Genomic DNA, 26,370 nt, shown 5'->3' on the forward strand with positions numbered 1-26,370 from the left:
ATGATCATTTGCTTAATGTCTCTCACCCTAGAATGTATGGATTATAGGGATTGAACATATTTTTCTCACCTCATGTGCCACAGTCTACCTTGGATGGTTGGGTGGACACATGGATGAGCCACTATGCCACCCGTGTGTCCTAACCATAGCCACACCTCGCATTGACACGCCTCATATTTCTCCTGACCATGGTAACTTCATGTCCTTTCTCAGATCGTAGCTTGCTGCCAGACATGGCCGTCTCGGTGGATTCGTCTTGGTACCGGTGGCAGTGGCGAGTCAGAGATGGCCTCCCACAGTCTCCATCAGAAGCCACACCACTGCTGTCCCCAGAGGAGGGGCCGCAGAGCTACAACCTGGCGCAGCAGCGGGTCGTGTTCCCCAACAACAACGTACTCCACCAGGACTGGGCCAAGGTCTCCAGGAGATACTGTGGTAACAGAATCTGCACCACCAAGTATACCCTCTTCACCTTCCTGCCTCAGAATCTCTTGGAGCAGTTTCACAGGTATACGACCACTTGGCTGAACAGTACACACTTTATGGCCAAGTATTTGCCACTCAGATGAACTCAGAAATGCTACCCTCTGGGCCAAATGCGTGTACCTTGAGAAGCTTTGTCATCCATTCATTCATTCATTCATTCATTCAATATTTATCAGATTCTACTCTGTGTTAAGTCATGTGTTGTGTATTAGAGATACACGAGGGGGAAAAAAAGGACACATTGTCCTGACTATATTGGCTAGTGAAAGAGACAGATCTTAATTTTAGGAATTATGTAAATTGGTGTAAACTATAATTCAGGTAGATACTTCCAAGGAGAAGTATATGGTGCTATTAGAGTGAGTACAAGAGAAACCGGGCCTAGTTAGGAAAGTCAAGGAAGACTTCTAGGAGGAAGTAACTGTGGAAGTCTAATATGAAAGAAGAGAATGTGTTAACTAGGTGGAAAGAGGCAGAGAGAAGTCAGAGAAGGGAGCCAGAAGAATGTTCTTTCAAACAGACCTTCATGTGCAAAGGCACAGTGGCAAGAGGGAGCAAGATGCACTTGGAAGACGTAAAAGTGCAAGCCACTCTTTTGAGATAATATATGCAAAATTATCTTTTAATGATAAAGCAAAATATGCACCTAGACATTATCCTAAATTTTGTAATTATTAGCACCTACCATTTATTGAGCAACTACTATACTCTGGAACCCTCCATTGCATACATAACAAATATTCATCCCATGTAATATTTATAGGAGCCCTTTAAAGTAGATAGTACTATCCCCATTTTAAATGAATTTGACTTTAAAGCCCTTACCATGATGTTCGAGGTGACACTGAAAGAGAATGTCATTTTTAGTTGGCAAGGGCTAATAGTAGGGAAGCAGTAATGCGGCAAGTATATTTCTCTTCTCCACGGTTTTCATTCATACCTTGCTTGCCCCTTCCAGATGGGCTAACCTCTATTTCCTGTTCCTGGTGATTCTGAACTGGATGCCCTCCATGGAAGTCTTCCACAGGGAAATCACCATGTTACCGTTGGCCATTGTCCTGTTCATCATCATGGTCAAGGATGGCATAGAGGACTTCAAGAGACACCGCCTTGATAGAGAGATAAACTGCTCCAACATCCAGATATATGAAAGGTAAGGGAAATCATTCCTCTGTTTTCTCTGTGGCAAATAGATTATGCAAACTTATCAGTGTTTTCAAAAAACTGGTCTCTCTTCTCATATTAATTTTCTTCAATTCACTTAATTCAGTGATACTCAACCAGGGCAGTTTTGCCCTGCAAGGAACTTTTGACAATGTCTGCAAACGTTTTTGGTTGCCATATCGGGAAGGAGGTTGCTACTGGCATTTAGTGAGTAAAAGTCAAGGATGATGCTAAACATCTTACAATATACGGGACAACCTTCCACAACAAAGAATTATGATCCAGCCCGAAATGTCAGTAGTGCTGAGATTTAGAAACCTTAATTTAACTCATGTAAATGCCATAAGAGCAGGGTTGAAACCTCAAGAATTAAACTCTAAAATTGACTGAATCATCTCAGGAGACCAAGCTCAGGAACAGCTCTTTGGAGAGTGATGGGCACTGTCTCCCAAACAGGAAAATGTATACCGTTTTTAAAGCAGCTGTGGCCCTTGGCTAAAAATCCTTGCTTTTAGAACTTAGCCAGGTAGGTTTTAGGACCCAGAGTTGGCACACCTGTTCTTGGCTGCCTGGGGTGGAAAAGGAAGCTACCTGTGGGTGACGTCTGCATTCCAACAGGTGGAGTCTCAGCAAATAGAAGGAAGTGACCTGGTGGGTACACACCTGTTCTCTGCAAGCTCTTTCCTTGTCATACTTCTCCCCTAGTGTTTACACACCGGCTTTTTATTTTTAGTTTTCCTTTTGAAAGAAGAGAGAAATTTTCAGCAGAGAAGGCGAGTAAAAGATGTCAGGAACATCACTCGCTGGCAGCTGAACAATGGAACTGATCAGGGAAGAACCTCTTTTATGGGGAGCTCAAGTGTCCTGCTCTGAGAATTAAAGAGACGGGATTGAGCAGAGATGAGAAAGGAAGGCAAGAAAAGGCAGAAAAGGAAAGAAGACAAGAAACGAGTGGTGGTCTCCAACCTGCCCTTTGAAGGACGGTCCCACAAAGAGAACCCCAACAGACATTATCATGGGAATCAAATTAAGACCAGCAAGTACACTCTGTTGTCCTTCATACCTAAGAACATCTTTGAGCAGCTGCACCGGTTTGCCAATTTCTATTTTGTGGGCATTGTGGTTCTGAATTTTATCCCTGTGGTCAATGCTTTCCAGCCTGAGGTGAGCATGATACCAATCTGTATCATCCTGACGGTCACTGCCATCAGGGATGCTTGGGAAGACCTCCGGAGGTACAGGTCCGATGCAGTGATCAATAACCGAGAGTGCCTCGTCCATAGCAGGTAAAACGAAACACCCGGGGAAGTCTCGGCCCCAGCTCTGATCTTTCTGTGGTTGCAGCCACCGCAGGTGCTGTTTATGGAAGGATGGGGTAGGGAGATAGCATTATCTTATCGCAGTGAAGCTGTTCAGCTCTCCACAATGGGGATTATGGTTTAAAACCGTAAAACACAAAACAAAAGAAATTGAGGCTTGAGTTAATCGTTCATTAACATTAGGAGGTCTTTATTATGTGACATTTTCTTTGCTGTTTCAAATGTGTTAGGCATTTAAGAGTTTTGCATAAATTCACATCCATTTTAGGTCCAGCGTGGCCATGAGCACATTGGAGCAGGTTTGGAGACCCTTGGAGAAAAGTGGCATCACTGTTTTTCAGGGAAGCAGTAGGCAGTGTATTAGGAGAACCAGCCCTGGAGACACACTGCCTGGATTGAACGCTGTCTCCATCAGTCGTTAACTCTGTGACCTTAAGCAAGTGACCTAACCTCTCTGAGACTCATTTTGTCCTTCGTAAAACTGGAACACTTCCTGAGGTGGTCGTGAGAATCGCATGTGATAATCCTTGGAAAGTACTTAGCACTGCTCCTGATGTATGATAAATACTCAGTATGCAAACTGTAATTGCTTTATTTTTAGAATGTAAAACTCACATTAGCTCGATCAAGACTGTCCTTAAGCTTTCTCTCTGATATCCCAACCCAAACAAAAATGGCTCACCACCTGTCTTGCCATGTTCTTTAACATAATTTTATACCTGTCGTTGTCTTAGAAAGACTCCACTGAGTCAAAAACCAAACTGGGTTGTTAAGAAAAGGACACGCTCTCGATCAGTAAGGGAAGAAAACAGAGTTACCGTGTGTCTCAACTTTGTGACAATTCATGTAGCCCAGAAAGAAGCAAGGGAATGGAGGCTGGGCTTGCAGTGAGATTGCGGTGACAAAGAGTGCTTTCTGGGCTGGCAATGAGAAACTTTGAATGAGTCAGTCACTTAGATGAATACAGCAGGTAGGGGCTTGACTCCCTGCCAAATAAGGGGAAAAGTCCATCTGTCTCAAGAAGCACCATCCAATCCGTCTGACTTGTTCCCTCTGACCTTATGGACCCCACGCCGTTCTGCAGTTGCTCTGGTCCTTCTTACAGTGAAAGGGGCTTGCTCCGAGGTGTGCCCTACAGCTGTTTAGGGGCTGCTTCTTTCTAAGAAGTTCTCTTCCCCGGGAGAGAACATGGAGCTTACGACTTGGAGCTGACTGACGATAGGGTTTATGAGCCAGACTCCACTCGGAAAATTGTAGCCTGGGGAAGCTTCTAAGGAGATCATGTAATGCAAGGGACTCAGCTGTCTCCAGGGCACCCCTAAGAGAACTTCCATACCTTCTCCTCAGCAAAAGATGAGCTTCTGTTCTGTTTGCCTACAGGACCAAAATTGCACATCTAAAAATATTAATCTGAAGGTTTAGGTTTTTTTTTTTTTTTCATCTGGATCTAATTGTCTTGAATATTGTTTGCACACTGAATACCTAGAGTTGAGATTGAATCATTCCTCACCTTTGAGTAAGGAAATTATAAAGAGAAAAAAAAAAAAAATAACGTTGGAGTGTGCCGCCTTTCCTAAAGAGACTGATTTTTTAAGAAAGCATTGTTTTTCTCTTGTCACCAATCCACCGCATCACTTTTTGTTTTCTGTCTTTCTCCTTTGTTGTTTTTCTCATAGAAGATGCACAGTGAGGCTGGTTCCTTGGGGAGGGATCCAGGTGGACCTCAGTGAGCCTGGTTCTCTTCTCCCTGCTTTGCCAGAAATCCTCTGCCCTGAGCATCCCAGAAAAATAGGCCTGGGATAATCTCAGTGTCAGTCAGACCACAGACTGACCTGTGCTGGGTGCTGGCCTGATACAGGCCAGGCTGTTGTCATTCTGTTCTCAAAACAGCTTCCAGAAAAATGGCAGAAAACTGAGGAGATAACAATCCAGAAAAAAGAGACATTTATCCCCAGGCTCACTGGCAGGGAGGGACATACAGGTGTTTTATTTTTTAAAAAATAATATTATTTTATTTATTTCTTAATAATATAATCTCAGAGAAATCTTTCTAAAATTATTATAGATAAAAGTTTAGTGATAATAATGGATTTGATCATTCTTCACTATTTTGGTGAATCATAGTTTAACAAAGAGAGTATTTGAAAACCAGGTTCTAAGTTCAGTTTATTTCAATACTTGATTACCATAGTTGTCAGGACTGAAAAATTACCTTGGAAAAGCACACATCATGCAATATGTACTTGGGAAGACTTTATGGTTATTGATAATGGATATACAAATTCATATTTTTAATTGAAGTATAATTAATTTACAATGTTGTGTTCGTTTCAAGTATACAGCAAGGTGATTCAGTTTTATATATATTCTGTTGTGTCAGTTGAGGTGCTCTCTACTGCAAGAAGAAGAAACCTCAACTTAAGCAGTTTTAACAGTGAAGAGACTTTGTTTCTTAAGTCACTACAAATATGCTGAGGTGGGCAGGTGATCAGGCATGGTTCATTCAGCCAATCAGCGTTCTATCTGCAGCAGTTAGCTATCCTTTTCATTCAGTCCCCCTCTGTGTCATCTTTACCCTCAGGTAGATTTCCCTCATGGCAATGAGATGGCTGCAGCAGCTCCAGCCCTCACATCTACATATAATAACCCACAAAGGGAGAAAGAAAAGCACTTCCAGAAGCATTCTTGGAAGGTCCGGGAAGCTTACTCCCCAGATCCTCCTCATCTCTCAGGGACCCCAGTGGGTCACATGCCCATCCCTGAACCAATCCCTCTGAGCAGGAGATGAGATTACGCTAATTAGGTTATACCTGAGCCATAGAGCCCAGCATGAGGTTCACTTCCCTGAAAGCATATGGGCTACACAGGGAAGGTGAAAAATCCAAATTTAAAAAAGGAGGTATTTCCAAGAGAAGGAGAAACACATGTTGGAGAGGCCACCACTATGTCCTCAACATCATCACCTTAAAATATTTTTGAGCCTCGACTCCTTGTGAATTGCATTCCACATATCAACAGGAGCAGACACACTTTGGGACATTCTGTAATATATATCCTTAAAGTTCTTCTAACCCTGAAGTGGATTAATTCTATGAAAGACCCCAGAATAGGAAGATAGAAAATGCTAGATATTATTATTATCTTAAGTAATGATGTTGAGGAGCATTTCCTTTTGCCAAACGTTGAAGATATTGGGTTGGCCAAAAAGTTTGTTCGGGTTTGTCATACCATCTTACTGAAAACCCCGAATGAACTTTTTGGCCAACACAATACATGACGGGATGTCAGGCAAAGAATACAAGATCTGAGAGGACAATTTGTTTTCTGAGAAGCAGCATAAAAGCTTATATCTCAAGCACTAGTTCTATCCATTTTGTCTCAGATTCACACATTTGAGAAACTGATGTCAAATGTCCTCATTTTTGTACAGTTGAATACTAGGACCCTAAGAATTTTGCTCACCTTAATCCCATGTATCGTCCAGCCTAGACTTGTTTATGCTGTGAGAGAATCTTTTTGCAAACAGCAGAAGCCTTGTTTACAGAATTACAATCCTGTTAGAGTATTTTCTTTTAATATAGCAACTGTGCTTGCGGTCTAAAGGTGACCCCATTAATCAGATCTATGGAATGACTTCAAGGAGAGATTAGTTTCAGAATTGTATTAGCTTAGGCTCTCCCAGGACTCAACTGAATGAATCTAGAAACCATACCCAGCAAGAGAATTGTATTTTTCCATCCAGCTTCATACATTTTTATTTGTATTCAGAAAACAGGCAACAGGGAAGCAGGAGTGGGAACCAAGGGAATCCATGAAGGTTTTTGTCCCCATATTGTAATGCGGCAAAAGCCTTCCAGTGTTTCAGCAGCCGAGCACACAATCATTCATCTGTTCAGCAAGTCTTACGTCTGGACCGAGTACGTGTATATCAACATGGAAGGCCCCATGTACCCTCGAGGGGCTCTCAGTCCAGAGAGCACGAGGAACTTGTAAACAGCTACAGTGTCCCTTGCCTATGGACAAAGGGTCACAGTCATGCATGGGCTGCAGTGACACATCTGCCTGCCAGAAACATCAGAGCCAGCCGAGGGAAGCCTTCTCTGAAGAGGTGACATTTCAGGAGGGTGCTGAAGGATGAGCAGCATTCAAATAGGTAAAGAAAACAGGTCAGCTCACAGCCTATTCATGTGTCACCTAAAGGTTGTATGTGTGATTTATGCTGGTATCAAAAAGACCAGGATCAAGAGATATCAGGAGCTTAAGAGAGAAATGATTCCGATTAGAAACTTTATTTTATTTTATTGGCCACGCCGCATGGCTTGCAGGATCTTAGTTCCCCGACCAGGGATCGAACTCAGGCCCTGGCAGCGAAAAGCTCCGAGTCCTAGACACTGGACCGCCAGGGAATTCCCTAGAAACGTTTAAATTCTGACTTTTTACCAAGACTTGGAGATTCTCTTTTCTGTAAGTCAGGTGGCTGCTATAACATAAAAAGAATTCCAGATGCTACAGGATCGCGGCCAGTCTTCTGACAGCATGGCACTGAGGGCCTGGTTTCCCAGCTGTGGAAAGCTCTGTTGGAGAAGGCGGACGCCTGGCCTGCAGCCTGTTTTTATTTGTATGTCAGTTTCCTTCTGTGCCGGTGCCCCCATAGGAGAGCCTGAGAATGAGGAAACCAGAGGTCCTCATCCTGGGTCTGTCACCAATTAACTACATGAGCTAAATGAAGCCACTTGGGCAGTTGTGTCCCCATTTGTCTCATCTTTAAATAGTGGTCATAGTCTCTCTGCGGTAAATTTTGTGAAAAGATGTGAGATGACGTGTCAGAGGGCTTGGACGTAGCAGAGCTATGGAAACAACTATACAATGCAGTGCCAACGGAGAGTGCATAAAGCAGTCTCAGCAAGGATGTTTAAAACGTGACATCTTACTGGATGTTTGGCATCACACCTGGGCTTGTCTCAGAACTGCCACTTACTAAATGTGTGGACACTTGTAGTTACTTGATCACTGCAGCCTCCATTTCAACTTGTATAAAGTGGGGCCAGTATTAGCACCTATCTCCCAGGGGCATGTGGATTGAATGAAATAATCCTTATAAACTGTTAACTCAGTGTCTGCACCATAATTAGCACTACGTAATTTTTTAAATTTCCAGTCACTTCAACTCTGTGTTTTTCAATGTCAGGCCCAACCTAAGCCTTCATCTTTCTGGCTACATTTCCCACCCATTACAAGGGAGGAATTGTTTATTTTATTGGCAAAGGTCAAGGACATTCACTGAGCCACATTTACCAGTGGGCAGGGTAACAGTGTTTTAAAAGCAAAAACTTATGCTCTGCTCTCTCATTTCTCTTCTATTCTATGTGGCAGGATTTAAAATCTGAATTTGGGAAACCCTTCTAGAGCCTGGACCTCTTTCCCCTAGCTCCGTTTCCACAGCACTCCTGAGCACACCGGGACCAAGATTTAGATTTAGGCGAGGGATTTAGGTGGCTTCATCTGGCCTGGAGCCTAAGCCACTTCTCCCAACCCAGCTTCTAACATAGAATGTACATTCAAATATCATATTTGGGTGGCTCTTCATATAGTAGCTATTTGATCCCCATTCTACTATCATTTTCCTCCATATAACATCCCTCTGGGAAACCCAAAGGAGATGAGATGATTGACAGGGTAGAATTTAGGCTTTGCCAGGGCCATCCTAACATCGAAATACGATATGTATTCTTTACCCTAAAACTATATCCTCAGTTTGCTGCAGCTGTTAAATGAAGTAATGCATGTAAAATGCTTAGTATAGTTCCTGGCATTCAGTAGCCCTCAGAAAATGTTGGCTAAAATATTACTAAGGAGGGTTCTATAACCTTGATAGCCAAGAGTCACCATGAGCTTGACTCAAGGGGAGTAAGAAAGACAGATCATTGGCTGGGGTTTTGAACCGCATGGGAGAAGACAAACGCTTTACCATAGAACTTGACTCCAAGCTATAATAGCATAGCAAAATAGGCCTGGGGGAAGAATCTGAAAATGCACAAAACAGAGGATCATAGTGTCATTTGAAGCACGACTATGAAAAGTGCCACTGGCTGCAGCTGGCAGACCAGCAGACCACTGCATCCACTCGGCGGGTCTTTGCTCTGCATCTGGCACCAGCCAAGTAGCGTCCTCTCTAAAGGGTCAGTTTTGCAAGTGCCCACCCGACTCCCATGGCCTCGCCCTGTGCTCACAGAAGGCCATAAACTATGTGGGCCAATTCAGCTTGTCATTTCAGGATAGAATGCATTAGGTTCTCCCCCAAACTCAATGGGTGGAAGAATCATAAAACAAGAATTCAGGTGTCCCTGAAGCTCTGCACTTGTGTCAACAGGCGTGATTTGTATCTGAGCGGGTGAGCATTTATAGCCTCTGATTTGCCATTATGGAGCCCACAGTTCCAAACGCTGGGGCTCCTGTTCCCGACCCAGCCTCAGTTATGTTTATGTCACCAGCTTCTGAGGTGTCATCTGCTTAGTACTGCACTTTCGAGCAGGACCAAGAGACCACGCTGAGCCACGAAGTCCCCACAGCTGTCACTCCTATGTCCTGGCAGACACACCTATGTGACCTTACACAAGTTACATAACCTTTCTGGGCTTAAGTTTCCTCATCTATGAAAACAGTAATAATAAAAGTTGTGTCATTATTAGGCAGCTAAATGGTAACGTTGGTTAAGTGCTGGGCTCATTATAGGCACTTAATACAAATAAGTTTATTGTATTACATTACATTAAATACATTATATTATATCATCTCATCATATCATACATCATATTATATTATTATGATATCATTTTTGGAAGTCTCCGTTAGTGCGTCCATAACAAAAAGAGATAGATGTCAAGATGACTTAAGATTAGGAAAAGCTTCTCCTCTACTGCCTCATGTTCAAGACAAATCTACAAGGAATCAATTACTGAATATTTACTGAACACTCCCGTGTGTGCTAGACACCACACCAGACTCCATGTAGGTACGGACATATCAGACCCAGGGTCATCCCAGCTCTCAGCAAGCTTATTACATGGTTGAAAATAGAAGACACATGAAACAGTTAGGCCTCTGGGTGTTAATGAATTCACATAAATACAGATGCCACAAGCTGCTGATTTGGGTCTTCATTCTTCCCGCCCTAATACTCAGGCCTCCCCAGATATATCTGGGCATCCTCAGGTATAGTTAATATGTTCATGTCCCCCAATATTTCCATCCAAGCCAAGGGTCCGGGTCTCCTACCCACTCCTCTGGCCTCAGCTGTTTCTTTCTGGAGCTTCCCTGAGTCTAAAGCCCCCGTCATCGTGGTCTGTAGCAAACAGGCGGGTGCGGGGACACAGCTGCACTCACTGCCCTCTGCCCCAGGCCCACGCTGTCTTTAGCGTAACTTTAACTTAACGCTAAACCTTTAACTGCTGTTCCATTTCCATTTTGTGGGACCAGGTCAGGACAGAAGCCACAGGAAACCTTCCTCCCTTTTCAGTTCCTTCCCCCTTGCTAGGCTCCTCCTCCAACCACAAAGCCCCACCCCTCATTCACGACAGCTCATGAAAATAGACAACCACACAGATTCTGTTCTCCTGTCACCACAGCAGTGACCCTGTTTGCTCCAAGCTAATAATAACCGTAATGATAATAATAGCAGCAGTAAATGCCATTTGCTCTAAGGTCATTTCATGTATTATCTTATTGAACTCTCACTTTAGTCTGTAGAATAGATTTTATTTGTCCATTTGATAGATGAATAAATTGAGGGTCATCTAGTCAAGTAGTGGGTTCAAGGTCACACTACCTTGTATGTAAGAAGTAGTTCTGGGTTTTAGTCAGGCTCACGTGACTCCAGAGCTTTTAACCACCCCACAATATCGTCTCTACGTGAGCACACCTCTGTCAAGACAAAGACAGTTGGGCATTTCAAGTATTCCTGAACCAGCTACAGGACACTTGACTCTTCTTGGAGCCATGGAAAGAATAGAGGTTCCAACCCAAGCTTCATTGCTATACACCTTGGCCAGGTCAGTTTCCTCACCCAAATTGGAGATTTATCAAATTTCCTCCAGCCTTGATTTTTTTTTTTATTAAGACTTTATTTTTTTACAGCAGTTTTTGGTTCACAGTAAAACTGAGGGGAAGGTATAGAGATTTCCCGTATACCCTCTGCCCTCACACATGCACAACTTCCCCCATTATTAACATCCCTCACCAAAGTGGTCCGTTTGTTGAAATTAATGAACCAACATTGAGACATCATAGTCACCCAAAGTCCATAGTTTACCAGATGGCTCACTCTAGGTATTATACATTCTATGGGTTTGGTCAAATGTATAACAACCTGTATCCACCATTACAGTATCATACACAGTAGTTTCACTTCCCTGAATATCCTCTGGGCTCCATCTGTTCATCCCTACCCACCTCCCAACCCCTGGCAATCACTGATATTTTTACTGTCTCCATAGTTTTGCCTTTTCCAGAATGTCTTACAGTTGAAATCATACAGTGTGTAGCCTTTTCACATTGGCTTCTTTCACTTAGCCATGTGCATGTAAGTTCCCTCCATGTCTTATCATGGCTTGATAGCTCACTTCTTTTTAGCTATGAATAATATTTCATTGTCTGCATGTACAATAGTTCATTCATTCACCTACTGAAGGACATCTGGATGCTTCCAAGTTTTGGAAATTATGGATAAAGCTGCCATAAACATACACATATGGGTTTTTGCATGGCATAAGTTTTCAACTCGTTTAGGTAAATAGGATACATGACTGCTGGATCGTATAGTAAGAATACGTTTAGTTTTATAAGAAACCACCAAATTGTCTTTCAAAGTGGCTGTACCATTGTGCATTCCTACCAACAGTGTGCGAGAGTACCTCTTGCTCTACCTCCTCACCAGCAATTGGTGGCATTAGTGTTCAAGATTCGGGGCATTCAAATAGGTATTTGGTGGTATCTCATTTTAATTTGCATTTCTCTGATGACATGTGATGTGGAGCTCTTTTCATGCTTATTTGACATCTGTATATCTTCTTTGGTGAGATATCTATTCAGATATTTTATCCATTTTTAATTTGCAAAACACATATTTTCTCCCAGATGGTGGCTTGTCTTCTCATTCTCTTACCATTGTCTTTCACAGAACAGAAGTTTTTAATTGTAATGAAGTCCAGCTTCTCAGCTACTTCTTTCATGAATAGTGCCTATGGTGTTTACCTAAAAATTCATCGCCATTCCCAAGGTCATCTAGATTGTCTGCTATGTTATCTTCTAGGAGTTTTATAGTTCTGCATTTTACATTTAGGTCTGTGATGCATTCTGAGTTAATTTTTGTCAGGGTGTAAGGTCTGTGTCTGGATTCTTCTTTTTTTTTTTTTCTTTTTTTTTTTTTGGCATGTGGATATCCATTTGTTGAAAAGATTATCTTTGCTCGGTTGTATTGCCTTTGTTCCTTTGACAAAAGTCAGTTGGCTATAATTATGTGAATCTATTTCTGGGCTATCTATTCTGTTCCATTGATCTATTTGTTTATTCTTTTGCCAATACCGCACTGTCTTGATTACCATAACTTTATAGTAAGTCTCGAGGATAGGTAGTGTCAATCCTCTCCAATACCGAGTTGGCTAGTGTGGGTCTTTTGCCTCTTTATATAAACTTTAGAACTAGTTTGTCAACATCCACAAAGAACTTGCTGGGCAGCCCTGATTTTAAGGATATATTTTTCTGGGAGTTTGCCCAGTAGCCAGCATCTAGAGCCCTTAGTCTTCAGTAGGCTGAATTTGGGTCCTTCTTTTCTGGACTTGGGGAAAATGTTTGGATTTTTTAAGTTCCTTGTGTTTGCACATTATGTGCCTGAGCGCAATTCATGAAATGTAATCACAGACATAAAGCGGACATCCCAATAGCATGAAGAAGAAAATGCTGGGGCTGGCGGTGGTGGTTAGCCCTCACCATAACATTAACAATCATTGTCATCAACATCATAAAAGAAGTTTGTATTCATTAAGTACTTACTAAGTGCAAAACCAAGAACTCAGTCCCTTACATGGGTCATGTCACTAATCCTTCCAATAACCCTCTGAGGCAAATACACTTATTACCTTCAACTGAAGAAATAGAGTCTCTGAAAGATTAAGTAACTTCCCCAAGTCACACAGGTAGTAAGCGGTGAAGCTGAGATTCAAACCCACTCTTTATCCCTAGACTGCACTCACTCTCCCTGGCTTCCCCTTTCACCCTGGGGTAGCGATACTGACCATCCTGGGCCTGACATTCCCGCTTCCTGAAGGACGGCCCAGGTCAGCTCATCATCCTACACTGAATGGGAAAGCCCACAGACAGCTAAGCTTTCTGATAAATCCCCTCTTCTCTAGTTCCTTGAAACCCGTTTTACAAAACCCACATAGTACTTGAGAAATGGGAGCTTAAGCACCTTCTCCTCCTCCATTCCCCCCCCTTTCACCTGCTTCCCCACAGGATCCAGTTGGTTATAAACCTCTCTCGCTGTTTATTTACCTCTTAATAAGCCCTACCTCCTCTCAGAAAGCCATTTAGCACTGCACCACTTAATTTCTCCCCAAGGCAGAATCTGCCAGATGGAGTCTTCCTCCCCAGCCACGTCGATTTGTCTTATTTTTAAGCAGCAGTGAACATGCCACAAAACTAAAATAGCAATCAGTTCCCAGGTGTGGACTCACTGAGCAGGGAAATGACCAGGAGTGTGTGGATGTGTCCCCCCGGGGCAGCTGTTCCGAACGGGCTGGATTAGCCAGGGAATGACTCCCGAAGGTGACTCCCAGCCAGCTGTGGCCACATCTGGGCGTCCCTCAATGCAGAAGCACGCCGCTTTTCTGCCTCAGCTGGATTCAGCCATTCATCACCTCCTCGGGCTGGACGCCTCAACCCTGGGGCTATGCACCCTTGCCTTTTCCATAGCTGAGGAGACAAAGTGGGCCCCCAGAGGACCAGGAAACCAGCACAGAATAACCCAGTGCAAGAAGGAAATGTCCCCGATGTCACTTTTTCTTATCCCAAAATTCCTATAAAATCTGACTCTGATGCTATAATACTACTACATTTGGGTCAATATAAATATATAATTCTTCAAATTTTGTACCAGCTAAATTACTAAATTATGTCCCCCCCTCCAAAAAAATTTTGAACACCCCAAAAATCATGTTGTTCCCATAGCTTCCGTGCTCCTGGACACACACGACAAGATGTGTGCCTGGCAGCATATGTGCCTCTGAGCAGCACGAACCAGAGATAGGCAATCTCTGTTTTGGGGAGGGAAAGCCTACAACAGGGACGGAGAGTGTCCCTTCACCACTGCATGTCATCCTAAGGAAGAGAAGATTACATCTAAAGGAAAGACAGACGATTATTAACAGGACAGCAGTACTGGACAGGACCTCCCAGGGACCCAAAGAATAATAGAAAGAAAACAGAGACCAGTCTGACTTACAGCTTCTTGTGTGGTTCCATTGACCTTGCGATACCTATCATCATGATGGGAATTGACAAGACAGCACTCCAGCCAAACTCACAGAAGTGACTGCTCATAAATATATATACATATATACACACACACATACACACACATATATTTCATAAGTTCATCTGCATAACATCCATCTTCCATCCCATTAATAACTCACATCCCATAATATGCAGTGGAGCCCTTTATTAGAAGGAAGAAGAATGAATTTCAGTGTTCACGGGTGGAGGTGCATGGCCTTGCCTTCGGTATGTCTATGTATGTAGCGTTCCCAACTAGCTTTTGCAAACCTTCTGGTTTGAACCAGTGTGCTCTGGAAGTGTTGGCAGTCAGGATATTGCTCAGAGTCAAAGATGTTCTCATTAAATCACAATCTCAATACCGGGCAGAATGCTGAGATTACAGCAAGCAGCCAATGGTGAGCCATCCCCAATAGGACAGAAGTCAAAGGGGAGAAGAGTAAAGACAAGTTGAGTGACAATCATTTATTCCTGGGAGCAATTTTGCTGTAATATTCAAGGATCCTTTTTTTTTAAGTGCCCTCTCAAAAAGGAAAAAAAAAAAAACAATAGAGAAAGCCTCCCTCCTTCACCATACAAGATTCCTTTTCCAATGGAGAGTATCTGCCATTCCAATTTCTTTAAGTAGCTTTATATTTGGACATTTAACAGGTGTTCCCAAGGCTGCTCTGAAGAAAAAAAAATTCTTCCCTGAATCAACAGATAAATGTTTTTCTGAAATGGCAGTGAGAAACAGATCTGGGGGGACTGTCTCTATTTTTCATGGTAAAAAAAATAAGGTAGAGCAGATGATAAGCTGCTCTAAAATAAGATGATGGAATGAAAAAGTGCTTAGAAACCTGTTACATCCTTTTTCCATTAAAAGAATTATTATTATTAAAATGCTACAGATGCACTGCCCCCAAAATGTTCAGAAGTGGTCCCCGTTTGGGTGATACTGCCCACGGTTAACCAGTGGCCGCTGCACTGGGCTCCCTAGAGCATGGGCACTTCCACAGAACTCTGTGGGTCTTTAGAGTTACAAGACTGCTCCCTGATTGTAATCCCTGATTATTTTATAGACTCTGATCAGATCTTCCCTTGGTTGGCCTTCCAAAAGTCTTCCAGATGGATGTGCATCTATTTCAGGAAACTGGGGGAGTCCTTTGCAAGGATCTTTTTTGACAAGGAAAATGGGGTCTTAGGAGGGCTTGCTTGGGGTTCTCTAGAGGGCCCCCAAAGAAAGGAGAAAGGCGGCAAACCCTTATCCTCCTCAAGGACTTTTACGAACTCGGAGGAGAAAAGTGAAATTCCAGTCACGTCTCTTTCTCTGTGGAAGAGTGGTCTTGTCATGCCCAGGGCAGCTCAGATTCCCACAGAAACAGAAGCAGTAACGTGCCCAGAGAGGCTCAGCATCAGTGGAGAAAAATAGCAAAAGAGAGCCTGCTTCTTCAGGCCTGGCTGGGCTCAGAAGCATCCAGCCGCAAGCCAGCTGGACTTAGTCTAAAAGACCACATGTGGAATATTGGTTTGGTCCCAGATCCCACATTTAAAGAGGAACATTTCCAGACACAGCCTTAGTCAGAAGAGCCCTCACCTCTAAGACAGATCTTGAAACTGTGTCACACAGAATAATTGAGGGCACTTGGAAAGTTAAATTTGACTTGGCAAGTCCAAAAGGCTTCGGAAGACACCTGATGAATACTTTAAAGTATTTTTTCAGGGCTTCCCTGTGTGGCGCAGTGATTAAGAATCCGCCTGCCAATGCAGGGGACACGGGTTCGAGCCCTGGTCCGGGAAGATCCCACATGCCTGGAAGCAACTAAGCCCGTGCGCCACGGCTACTGAGCCTGTGCTAGAGCCCACGAGCCACAACTACTGAAGCCCCCATGCCTGGGGCCTGTGCTCCGCAACAAGAGAAGCCACCGCAATGAGAAGCCCGCGCACCGCAACGAAGAGTAGCCCTCATTCGCCGCAACCAGAGAAAAGCCCACGTGCGGCAACGAAGACCCAACGCAGCCAAAAATTAAATAAAATAAATTCATTAAAAATATATACATATATTTTTTTAATGGTAGAAGATGGAGTAAATCAGATTGCCTGGGAGAGCAGAATTAGTTCAATATTTGGCTAATCAGAAGGAAGAATTTCGTAAAATGAGGGCTCTTGGAAACGGAATGTATTGCCCTGGGGAGTAGCGAGTCCTTCTGCCGGGGCTGTAAAAGCTGTTGCTGCCATTCCGTTGGAGAGGAAAGAGGGGAATGATTTCCAGGAGGTAGGATATTCAAGCGGTGAAAACTGGGTTTGGTGTCAAGTTGGACCCAGACTCAGGGTCCAGCTCTGTTTTTGTAAGGCCTTGGGAAATTTCTTTTGAACCCTCAAGTTCCTCATTATGAAATGGGTATAACATCTCCTCCAGTGAGTTATTATGCAAGTAAATGAAGTATTAATTCACCGTAGTGCTTGGCAGGGTAGAAATGTTAAATTCACAATTGTTGCTGCCCCTGTTATTACCTGCGCTTGATAAATTGGATAGGAAGAGAAAGTACATCATTTTCTCAGATTTCTTTAGCCCTCTGATCCTGTGATGACTGTGGGGCCCATCCTATCAAAGTTCCTGGTGCCATCTTCCTAATCCCCTGCTTCCTGTTTCAGCACCGCTCTAGATCTTCCTAGACAATGGTCTATATTCTCACCTTTCCCACTGCCGCTCTCCACCCATAACCAGAAGCAGTCTTTCCTATACTCCATTCTTTTGTGACCCTGCTTTCTACGGCGATAACTGGGTATTCTAGGAAGTGATGTATATTAAGAATGCTATGTTAATATGACTGTATAATCACCTTCTCCTTTAAATTTTTTCTCCTGCTAGGAAGCAAGGGCTGAGCACATCAATCAGTCAATAGCCGACAGTCCATCAAAAGTCTACGTGGTCATAAGGAGGGACCTTTGCTAGTGGGATTCTATAGATCATGCTTAGCTTTTCTAGAGATGACGATAGTGGTCATTTGGGGCAAGGTAGAATACAGAGCAGTCCTGTGACAGGCTGACTGGAGGATATTAGGTGCAGGCGGGACCTTTTCCATTCACTCATTCATGTTCTGGAGAACTTTAACATTCACTCTGACCCCTGTCTTTCTCCAACCCCAGAAAAGAGCAGAGCTACACGCAGAAGTGCTGGAAGGATGTGCGAGTGGGGGACTTCGTCCAAGTGCAGTGCAATGAGATCATCCCGGCCGACATGCTCCTCCTCTTCTCCTCGGACCCCAGTGGGATCTGTCACCTGGAAACCTCCAACTTGGATGGAGAGACAAACCTCAAACAGAGGCGTGTTGTAAAGGGCTTCACAGAGCAGGTAGGGCTCTTTCTAAGGTCTTCAACTGGAATGGCAAAGGGAAGATGCCAGCCAGCTCTACTGGGAAACTGGATTTAATCTGGTGTGTGAAGGAGAAGGTAGTAGTTGCCTCCTTTTCCCAGGCACTTAGGTACACTTAATCTTCCCACCAACTCTCTGAGATGGATATCATCCCCGTCTCACAGATGGGGAAACTGAGGCTTGGGAAAGGTAAATAACTTGCTGAAGGCCTCAGAGTCCTTACATGGGGACCCCCTCCATTCAACTGAAGAAACTGTGCTCTCTGCTCTAAACTAGATGAGTCTAGTATCTGCTCAATTACTCTTGAGACCAACCCATTTTTCTGTGCTTATCCAATCCTGGCTCATCCTGCCCAGGTCAGCTTCAGCAATTTCTCCCTCCATGAATTTTTTCTAGTACTCCTTTGACTGCAGCATAAAAGCAGCAAGGTATCATTAACTATTTTTCCATTTGTGTAGGTCTTACCTTCTCAACAGTACTGAAACCTCTTTAAGGACAGGGAGTGATCATCAACATTTTAATTTAATCCCCACTTTATGTGTGTGATACCTTGGATATCATGGAGGAATCATGATTGTTTGGTGGTTAAGAGCCCAGGCTCTAGAGTCTGGCAGAGCTGAACTCAAAGCTCAACTCCACCATTTATCAGCTGTCTCACCTAAGGCAAGTTATTACCCTCTCACACCTTCATTCCCTCATCTGGAAAATGGGCACAAAAAATAGTACCCTCTCCATAGGGTGTTTCTGAAGAGTGAATTGTTACTGAGCCAAACTTGGTTCTGCTTGCCCACGTGCAGTAAAGCCAATGTACTGACACTGGGTCGTAGTGAAGGAAAACGCAGCATTTATTGTAAGGCTCCATACAAATAGTCTGGGACAGCTAGTGCTCAAAAAGACTGAACTCCCTGATGGGTTTCAGGAAAACATTTTTAAAGGCCAGCTAAGGGAGGGGGGTCGCAGGGTATGTGGTCTCCTCGTGCCCAATTCTCTGATTGGTTGATGGTAGGGGAACAGGACGGTGTCACAGGGGTTATCAATCCACAGGCGCCAGTAGGTCTTGGGGCTGTGTGCTCATGGTCATCAAGTAATTAACATTTTCCGTTTGATGGGGGGTTTTCATGTCTGTAAAACAACTCAGGAAATGTGCATCAGATACTATTATCTAGGTACTTCAGAAAGGAACTAAAGCAGGGAATATGGGGGAGAGGTCAGCCCCAAAAAGGCCCCATAAGGTCCTGCTCGATTATAAAATAATATGTACATGAATTACTTAGCATGAAGCTAGGCGCATAAGAAGAGGCCAGTAAATAGTTGGCAGTAAATATCAATGGCGTTCATAGGCAATATGTGTTGACTGATCGAAACTGGGTGTGATATTCCAGTTTTCAATTAAAATTCCCCTTGAAAGGGTTGATTTCCCATCTGGTACCTTTCTCTGTGCATGGAAAAGCATAACATTCTATCACTCCTCTTCATCCTGACAGCCTGTGGCTGGGGAGGAAATGGATGAATCAGGGGATTTAGAAGAAGGAAGGCAAGTGGTTCATTCCTCAGAGATGCTCATGAGCTAACGTTTCGTTATCTAGACAGAAACTTCTCAAGAGACGGCCACTCATCATACCTCACTTTGCCTCTCTCAAAGCCCCAGATGAACAGTTCTCATAAAACCGCTTTTCTATGATTGAACTCTGTTCTCTCATCCTTACAATGGGAATAATAATAATAGCTCTCCCAAAGTTTTGCTGTGTGATTCAAATGAGATAAGGAAAGTAAAGAACAAAATAGAGGGTTTGCTGCATTGTAGATACACAGTAAATGGTCTATTGCTGCTACCTCAGCTACAGTTCCTACAATGGGAATGGAAACCACCATGACCACCATGCCGTCATCTTGCTTTGTGGTTGTGATAGTGGCTCAGTCCTCCCATCGGTGCCCAGGCTCTATTGAGTCAATCACTGCCCTGGGGCTTGGCGTCTGAGTTTTCTCTCCTTTGCTTGTCCTTGTCACACTCACCCAGTCATCCCAGTGTTTACAAGAATGTAGGCCGGGATCTGGGTAAGCTCCCAAAGTCATTCTAGATACAAAATAACAATCTATTTCTTGGCTCAGGGCCCTGTGGGCTGCCCTCTAGAGCAAAGGTTTTCAAGCTTTTTTAACCATAACTCACAATAAGAAATACATATTGCACACACACACCAATCCACATGCACATGTGGGTATGTGTGTGAGTGTGTAAAACTGCTGCCTCAGTCATACTACGTGCAAAGGACTCTGAAACTTTCTATTCTATTCTATCGGGTTTTGGTTTTTGTTGTTGTTGTTTTAATTTATTTATTTATTTTTGGCTGTGTTGGGTCTTCGTTGCTGCACGCGGGCTTTCTCTAGCTGCGGTGAGTGGGGGCTACCCTTCGTTGTGGTGCGCGGGCTTCTCATTGCGGTGGCTTCTCTTGTTGTGGAGCACAGGCTCTAGGTGCTTGAGCTTCAGTAGTTGTGGCACGCAGGCTCAGTTGTGGCTCGCAGGCTCAGTAGTTGTGGCTCGTGGGCTCAGCAGTTGTGGCACGCGGGCTCAGTAGTTGTGGCTCGCGGGCTCGGTAGTTGTGGCTCGCGGGCTCCGTAGTTGCGGCGCGCGGGCTTCAGTAGTTGTGGCTTGTGGGCTGTAGAGCGCAGGCTCAGTAGTTGTGGCGCATGGGCTTAGCTGCTTCACGGCACGTGGGATCTTCCCGGACCAGGGCTCGAACCCGTGTCCCCTGCATTGGCAGGCAGATTCTTAACCATTGCGCCACCAGGGAAGCCCCGGTTTTGGGGTTTTTTTGTTTTTTTTTTTTTTAAGTTCTGGGAGCAGCAAAACGTGTGTGTGTTTGTAAATCTCCCCCTCAGCCCGCCCACCCCAACATCCTCACCACAACTCTGAGTCCTTTACTCTCTTTCTCAGGCAGTTATTTCGGCGCTGTTGAGGTTCACCCAGTCCTTTCTCTTTTTTGCCATTGGCAGCGGCTCCCAAGCTGTTTCTTGTATATTAATTATTCTGATAGTTTGGGATTTGACTAGAATGAAGAACTGGATGAAAGGGTCATTCACGCTCCACTGCTATAAACCAGCCAATTCAAGTTAATCGCATCTCTCAAACTCTAACCCTGAATTCTCGTAGGGTACTTGGTGTAATGATTTACCCAAAATAAATAAATAAATAAATTCACTTGTAAAGGAATAAGATTTATTTGATCTTGAAAGTTTCCAGAATTCTCTATTCTATTTCAGTTCTTGATTCTCCCCCTCACTTTACTTAAGTGTGCTTTTCCACTTCTATAAGAACAGGGATAAATAGTACTAATAATAATGCACTTTTTTAAAGCCCTTATACATATAAGGTAAGTGAGGCACAGAAACGTGAAGTAACTTGCCCAAGGTCACTAAGCTAGGAAGTGTTGGAACCAGGATTCAAAGCCAAGTTTGTCCAGTCTCAGCTCTTAAGGTTTGCAGTAGCTCATCTCCCTGGTCCTTTGACTCTCACCCAGAGTTTACCCAGAATTGCTTACTTGAAAGCACACATTTATCATTTTCAATATTCTTTCCACATGTAAGTAACAAGCAGCAGGAAGAATAAAAGCAGGCCTAGCCAGCTCCCTGGCGGGGAGGAATTTTAGCTGCTCTGTGCTATCTTGCTTCTCCCTTATGTCTTCAGTGCAAAAAGCTTTCTGAATATGGATAGAATTCTCTTCTAACTCTCTATATAATATTTCTCAAATGTGTTGAACAAAGATGTTGATGAGAGTTGCAAGAAAAATACATGTTGCACTGTCAAATAAGATCAGAAGGCAATAGATTACAAGTTTTCCAGTAGTGTGTACTGCAGAACTTCTCAGATACTTTAATAAAGGGGGAGGGAGGGGGAGATAGGTACTAGTATATAATATTTCTAATTATTTAACCACAGAAACCTTTTATTCCAAGGACCATATCCCAGGACTACTACAGGAGAGGTGGGATCACAATTTAGAAATTTGCCTTAAATGCAGTGAAGGTGTTTTGGATGTATCATAACCATCACAGGGAGAAAATTTTTCATATATACATGCATCCTTCCCCATTATTATCACCAAATTATGATTCATGGGGACTGAGTAGTGGTCTGGGCATGCATATTTTTAAAATGTTCTCCCAGATGATCTTAATATGAACCTACCACTAGTTCATCAAAAACCTATATAATAACGGGAAAGTGTTACTTCCAGAAAACACTCATCATAATAATGGGAATAAAGCCACCATCTACAGGAGTCTTACATGTTTTGCCCATGTTGTCCTTTGTCCTCATGACCATCCTGTGAGGGGGACATCACTACTCCATTAGACAGATGAAAACCCTAAGGTACAGAAAAGGCAAAATTCACCACTTGTCTCAGAGAAGATTTTGAACACCTGCAAATGTGGTTTGTTTCTAAATTTAATATCTTAATGAGTATTAATGACTTTTTTTAGCTTGTTATTCCTATTGGCTATGAGACTTTTATTTTGCCAAAAGGGGGTTTTTACTAAACTCAGAGATTTCTAGAAACTCCCAACCCCACACCATATACCCACAACCATTTTCACTGCTGTGTTCTGTTCATTCAAAGTCAATAAGACAAACTTTGTCACAGCTCCCCTAGATCAGCACTTCTGAAGGTGGAGTCTGCCAAACCCTTATCTCAAGAGATAGTTCTCAAAAAACAAGGTCTGTGGTCAAATCTGATTAGGAGGCTGGAGTCCTGTGGACCCCTCCTGGAAGTTCCAGTGTCCATGAACATTTTAAGGTCTCAGAGAAGACCTAGAGGAAGGAGGCCAATTAAACTTTCTTTAACCCTGAGCTTTCCAAACTTAAACCTCAGAACCATTTGGGGCACAATAATTTTTCACCTTCATATGGAAACTTGAACACATTAATGTACATTGCGTGGAACACACGTGATCACAACAGGTGAGGAATGACCGAGAGGCTGACCATCCTCATGGCTTAGGCAGCTCGTGCTTGCCTTTCCTGTCTAGGTTCAGGGGAAATTATAAACATGAGAGAGCTTCTCAAAAGGATCTTTCCCCTGTGACACAGCACATCATTCTCGAGGTTGCCAAAGAGTTAGTTTCAAAATCCATTTCCCAGAATGCAACTTGGACCAAGTCAGGTTTCGGGTTTTTTGTTTTTTTTTTTCAATTGGAACTTTTATCATGATGGGTCATCTTTGCATTCACAACATTATTGACCTGTTCTTGAAATATTTATTCCTACATCCCATGGCTGGGAAAAGGACAGAAAGGGAAGGAATCCAAAATTAGGATTATGCTGAGGTCTGCCGAGCAGGCAAGAGGACTTCATTAGAGAATTAAATTGTACAGTTTTCTCTTTGGGGACATTTTTGACACCTGAAGTCTCTTCTTTTTTTAAAAATTTTTTTAATTGAAGTATACTTAATTTACAATATTATGTTAATTTATGCTGTACAGCAAAATGAGTCAGTTATACACATATATACATTCTTTTTTTATATTCTTTTCCATTATGGTTTATCAAAGAATATTGAATATAATTCCCTGTGCTATACAGTAGGACCTTGTTGTTTATCGATTCTATATATAATAGTTTGCATCTGCTAATCCCAAACTCCCAATCCATCCTTCTCCCACCGCCCCCAACTTAGTAAAATCTCTTCTTTAAAGGGGTTCCAAGATGGGCACTAGATATTTAACACCTGAAAATAAGTATGTGCCATTTATTTTGGTAGATGGAACATTTACCAAAGCCAAGGAATCAGAAATGAATTCTTCCAATTAGTATTTCAAAGCAATTATCCTAGTTATCTTTTATCCAAACCATTGAAGCCCAAATCCTACTGAAGTGTGTGTCAGATCATTTCCCAGTGACAAGGAACTTGGGACACCAAGTTGACACGGACTAGCCTCTTCAGCATCACCTGAAAGCTTGTCAGAAACGCAAAATTTCAGGCCCTGCCGCAAACTAAACCAGACTCTGCAGTTTAAGAGATCCCCAGGTGATTCATGTGCAATTGAAGTTGGAAAGCACTGACCTAGAGCATCATTGATTAATGTAATAATTGTGCCTATCTGTTTTATTGCCCACGTTAAAGATTCTTAATTGACTCTGCCTTTTAACTAGCTTGCATTCCACTGATGGTTAGTGCTTTTAAGCCATTTGCTCAACTAAAAAGAGCCATCGTAACCTGGATCGTCCGCAGTGAATGTGTGTGCTGATTTAACATATTTAGACAGGGGAGCACTTTACCTACGGAGTTGAGGTGGGGTGGGGAATTTTCTATCACCATCCCAGTTCAGTGATGACGCATCTTGAATGAAACAAAAGGTCGTTGCCTATCCATTCAACTTGTCTGCCCTGAGAACCAGAGAAAAATCCTCTTTCCTGGTGGATTTTATAATGCGACTGACTGCCCCTAGTGGGCTGTTACACATTTTCTTTAAGAATGATACTTGGTCTTTTTACTTTTTGACCAGTGCTTAAATGTTAAGCAGAGATCACATTTTCTATATCTTTTAATATAAGATCTATGTAACAATATACAATAATAATAATAATAAACAACGCTATCAATAGATAACTTGGTTGAGCACATACTGTGTGCCATAAGCAGCTCTTCTAAGTGTTTTATACCTATTATTTCTTTCTACTCCTTCTAAAAAACCCTATGAGACAGGCACTTTGATTATCCCCATTTGACAAATGAAGCAAGAACAGTTCAATAACTCTGCTAGCAAAGGACTGAGCTCAGCTTTAAACCCAAGCATAGTTCTTTTATTTTAACTTTTCATTATGGGAATTTTCAAGTATATACAGAAGTAAGAATAATATGATAAATTTTTATGTACTCATCACCAAATTTCAACAATCAGCTCATAACCAATCTTGTTTTATCTAGATCCCCACCCTCTTCTCTGTTAATTATTTTGAAGCCTGTCTTTTCAATATCCACATTTCATCTGTAAATATTTCATTATCTATCTGTCAAGAATAGGATTTTTTAAAAATACCGTTCTATCTTTGTCACGCCTAAAATAGTGGCAATAATTCCTTGATCTCAACTTTCAAGTCAGTGTTCAATATTTCTGGTTTGTTTGAATAAGGATCAAAATAAGGCCAAATACTAAGATTACTTTCTTAAATCTCTTTTACTCTGTAGGTTCCCTGTTCAGCTTTTTTTTTTTCCCTTGCATATTTAGTTTTTGCTGCTGAATAAACCAAGTTGTTTGTCCCGTAAAATTTCCCATAGTCTGGATTTTGCTGATTGTGTTGTTTCCTTGTGGTTCCCTTTTATGTTTTCCTACCCACTATATTTCTATCAATTGGTGGTTGGATCTAGTGCCTAAATCAGACTCAGGTTAGACTTGTGTTTGTGTGCATGTTTATGTCAACATTACATCATAGGAAATAAAGTGTGCTACCATCTTGAGGTACAAAATGTCTGATGGTCTTTTTTCAGTGTAAGCAGTCATTGATGATCATTGTTTAGATCCATTAATTCAATGGGATTTGCAAAATGGTGATACTCTAACTCATGTATAAAGAGGAATTTCCCCTCATCAAGTATTCGGTTACTGTGCACTACCGTCTATAAAGGCAGGATAAGTGTTTGTTCCTTTCCTTTTTATTTACCAGTTTTAAAACAATGAGTTGATTCCCTAACAACCTCCAAAGTTGACCAATGAGTTTTTCTTTTTTAGTATGTCAAATCATTGCAGTTATTATCTTTATTGACTATCCCATCTTTAGCCAGTGGGAACTTCTTCAAATTGGCTTCCAAGTTCTTTTGCCATGACCTCAGTAGTCTTTGATAAATCTAGTCCCTTTCGATAGAAAAATGGCATTTAGAAATCATAGTAAGTACATGCTAGAGGTACTTTTTGCTATTGGGTTGATCATTGTTTCTAGACCATTTAAGTGAACAGAACTAGGACTTTTTTTTTTTAAGATTAAATACATCAAGAATTATGCTGGTACTTCAATTCAAATTCAGGGCTAGAGGGTATTACTCAACCTCATCAATATTAAATATGTAAATCTTTCTCCCACATCAGGCAAAGTACTTAACCACTGTACTACACAACTCCCTTTTGATATTTGACACTCGATATTGGACACTCACCGTTAGAAGTAGAATTAACAACATTTTCAAGATGAGAAAACTTAATTTCAGAGAGATTGAATCTTGTCAAGGATTACCTAGCTAATATAGTATGGAGACAGAATTGGAACTCAATTCTGATGTACCTGATTATTTCTCCCATTGCTAAAGTAAATTTTAGATTCCTTTATATGTATTTTCCATTTCTCAAATAAATACAATCTTCATATGTATGAAAATACTGAAGTTTTATAAGTTTTAGTTATAATAATATACAATAATACTTAGTATGACCCTGATGGACACAACCCTACAAAAAGCTGTTATTTTTATTTTTATAGCCCTCTGACTTCCTTTTGGTGACCCTCTC

At 42.3% G+C, this 26,370-nt stretch overlaps 1 protein-coding gene across 1 annotated transcript in view; it reads left to right on the plus strand.

The window, feature by feature from the left end:
- The first annotated feature begins 233 nt into the window (after positions 1 to 233).
- Positions 234 to 26,370, plus strand: part of ATP10B (ATPase phospholipid transporting 10B (putative)) — a 116,531-nt gene continuing 90,394 nt past the window's right edge. Inside the window, exons 1-3 of the mRNA XM_036845539.1 lie at positions 234 to 508; positions 1,445 to 1,639; positions 17,649 to 17,853. Of these exons, the coding sequence (XP_036701434.1) occupies positions 234 to 508; positions 1,445 to 1,639; positions 17,649 to 17,853 (675 nt within the window). The remainder of the gene's footprint in view (positions 509 to 1,444; positions 1,640 to 17,648; positions 17,854 to 26,370) is intronic.

This window comes from Balaenoptera musculus, chromosome 3 (genome assembly GCF_009873245.2).
Source record: "Balaenoptera musculus isolate JJ_BM4_2016_0621 chromosome 3, mBalMus1.pri.v3, whole genome shotgun sequence".
Classification (NCBI taxonomy): domain Eukaryota; kingdom Metazoa; phylum Chordata; class Mammalia; order Artiodactyla; family Balaenopteridae; genus Balaenoptera; species Balaenoptera musculus.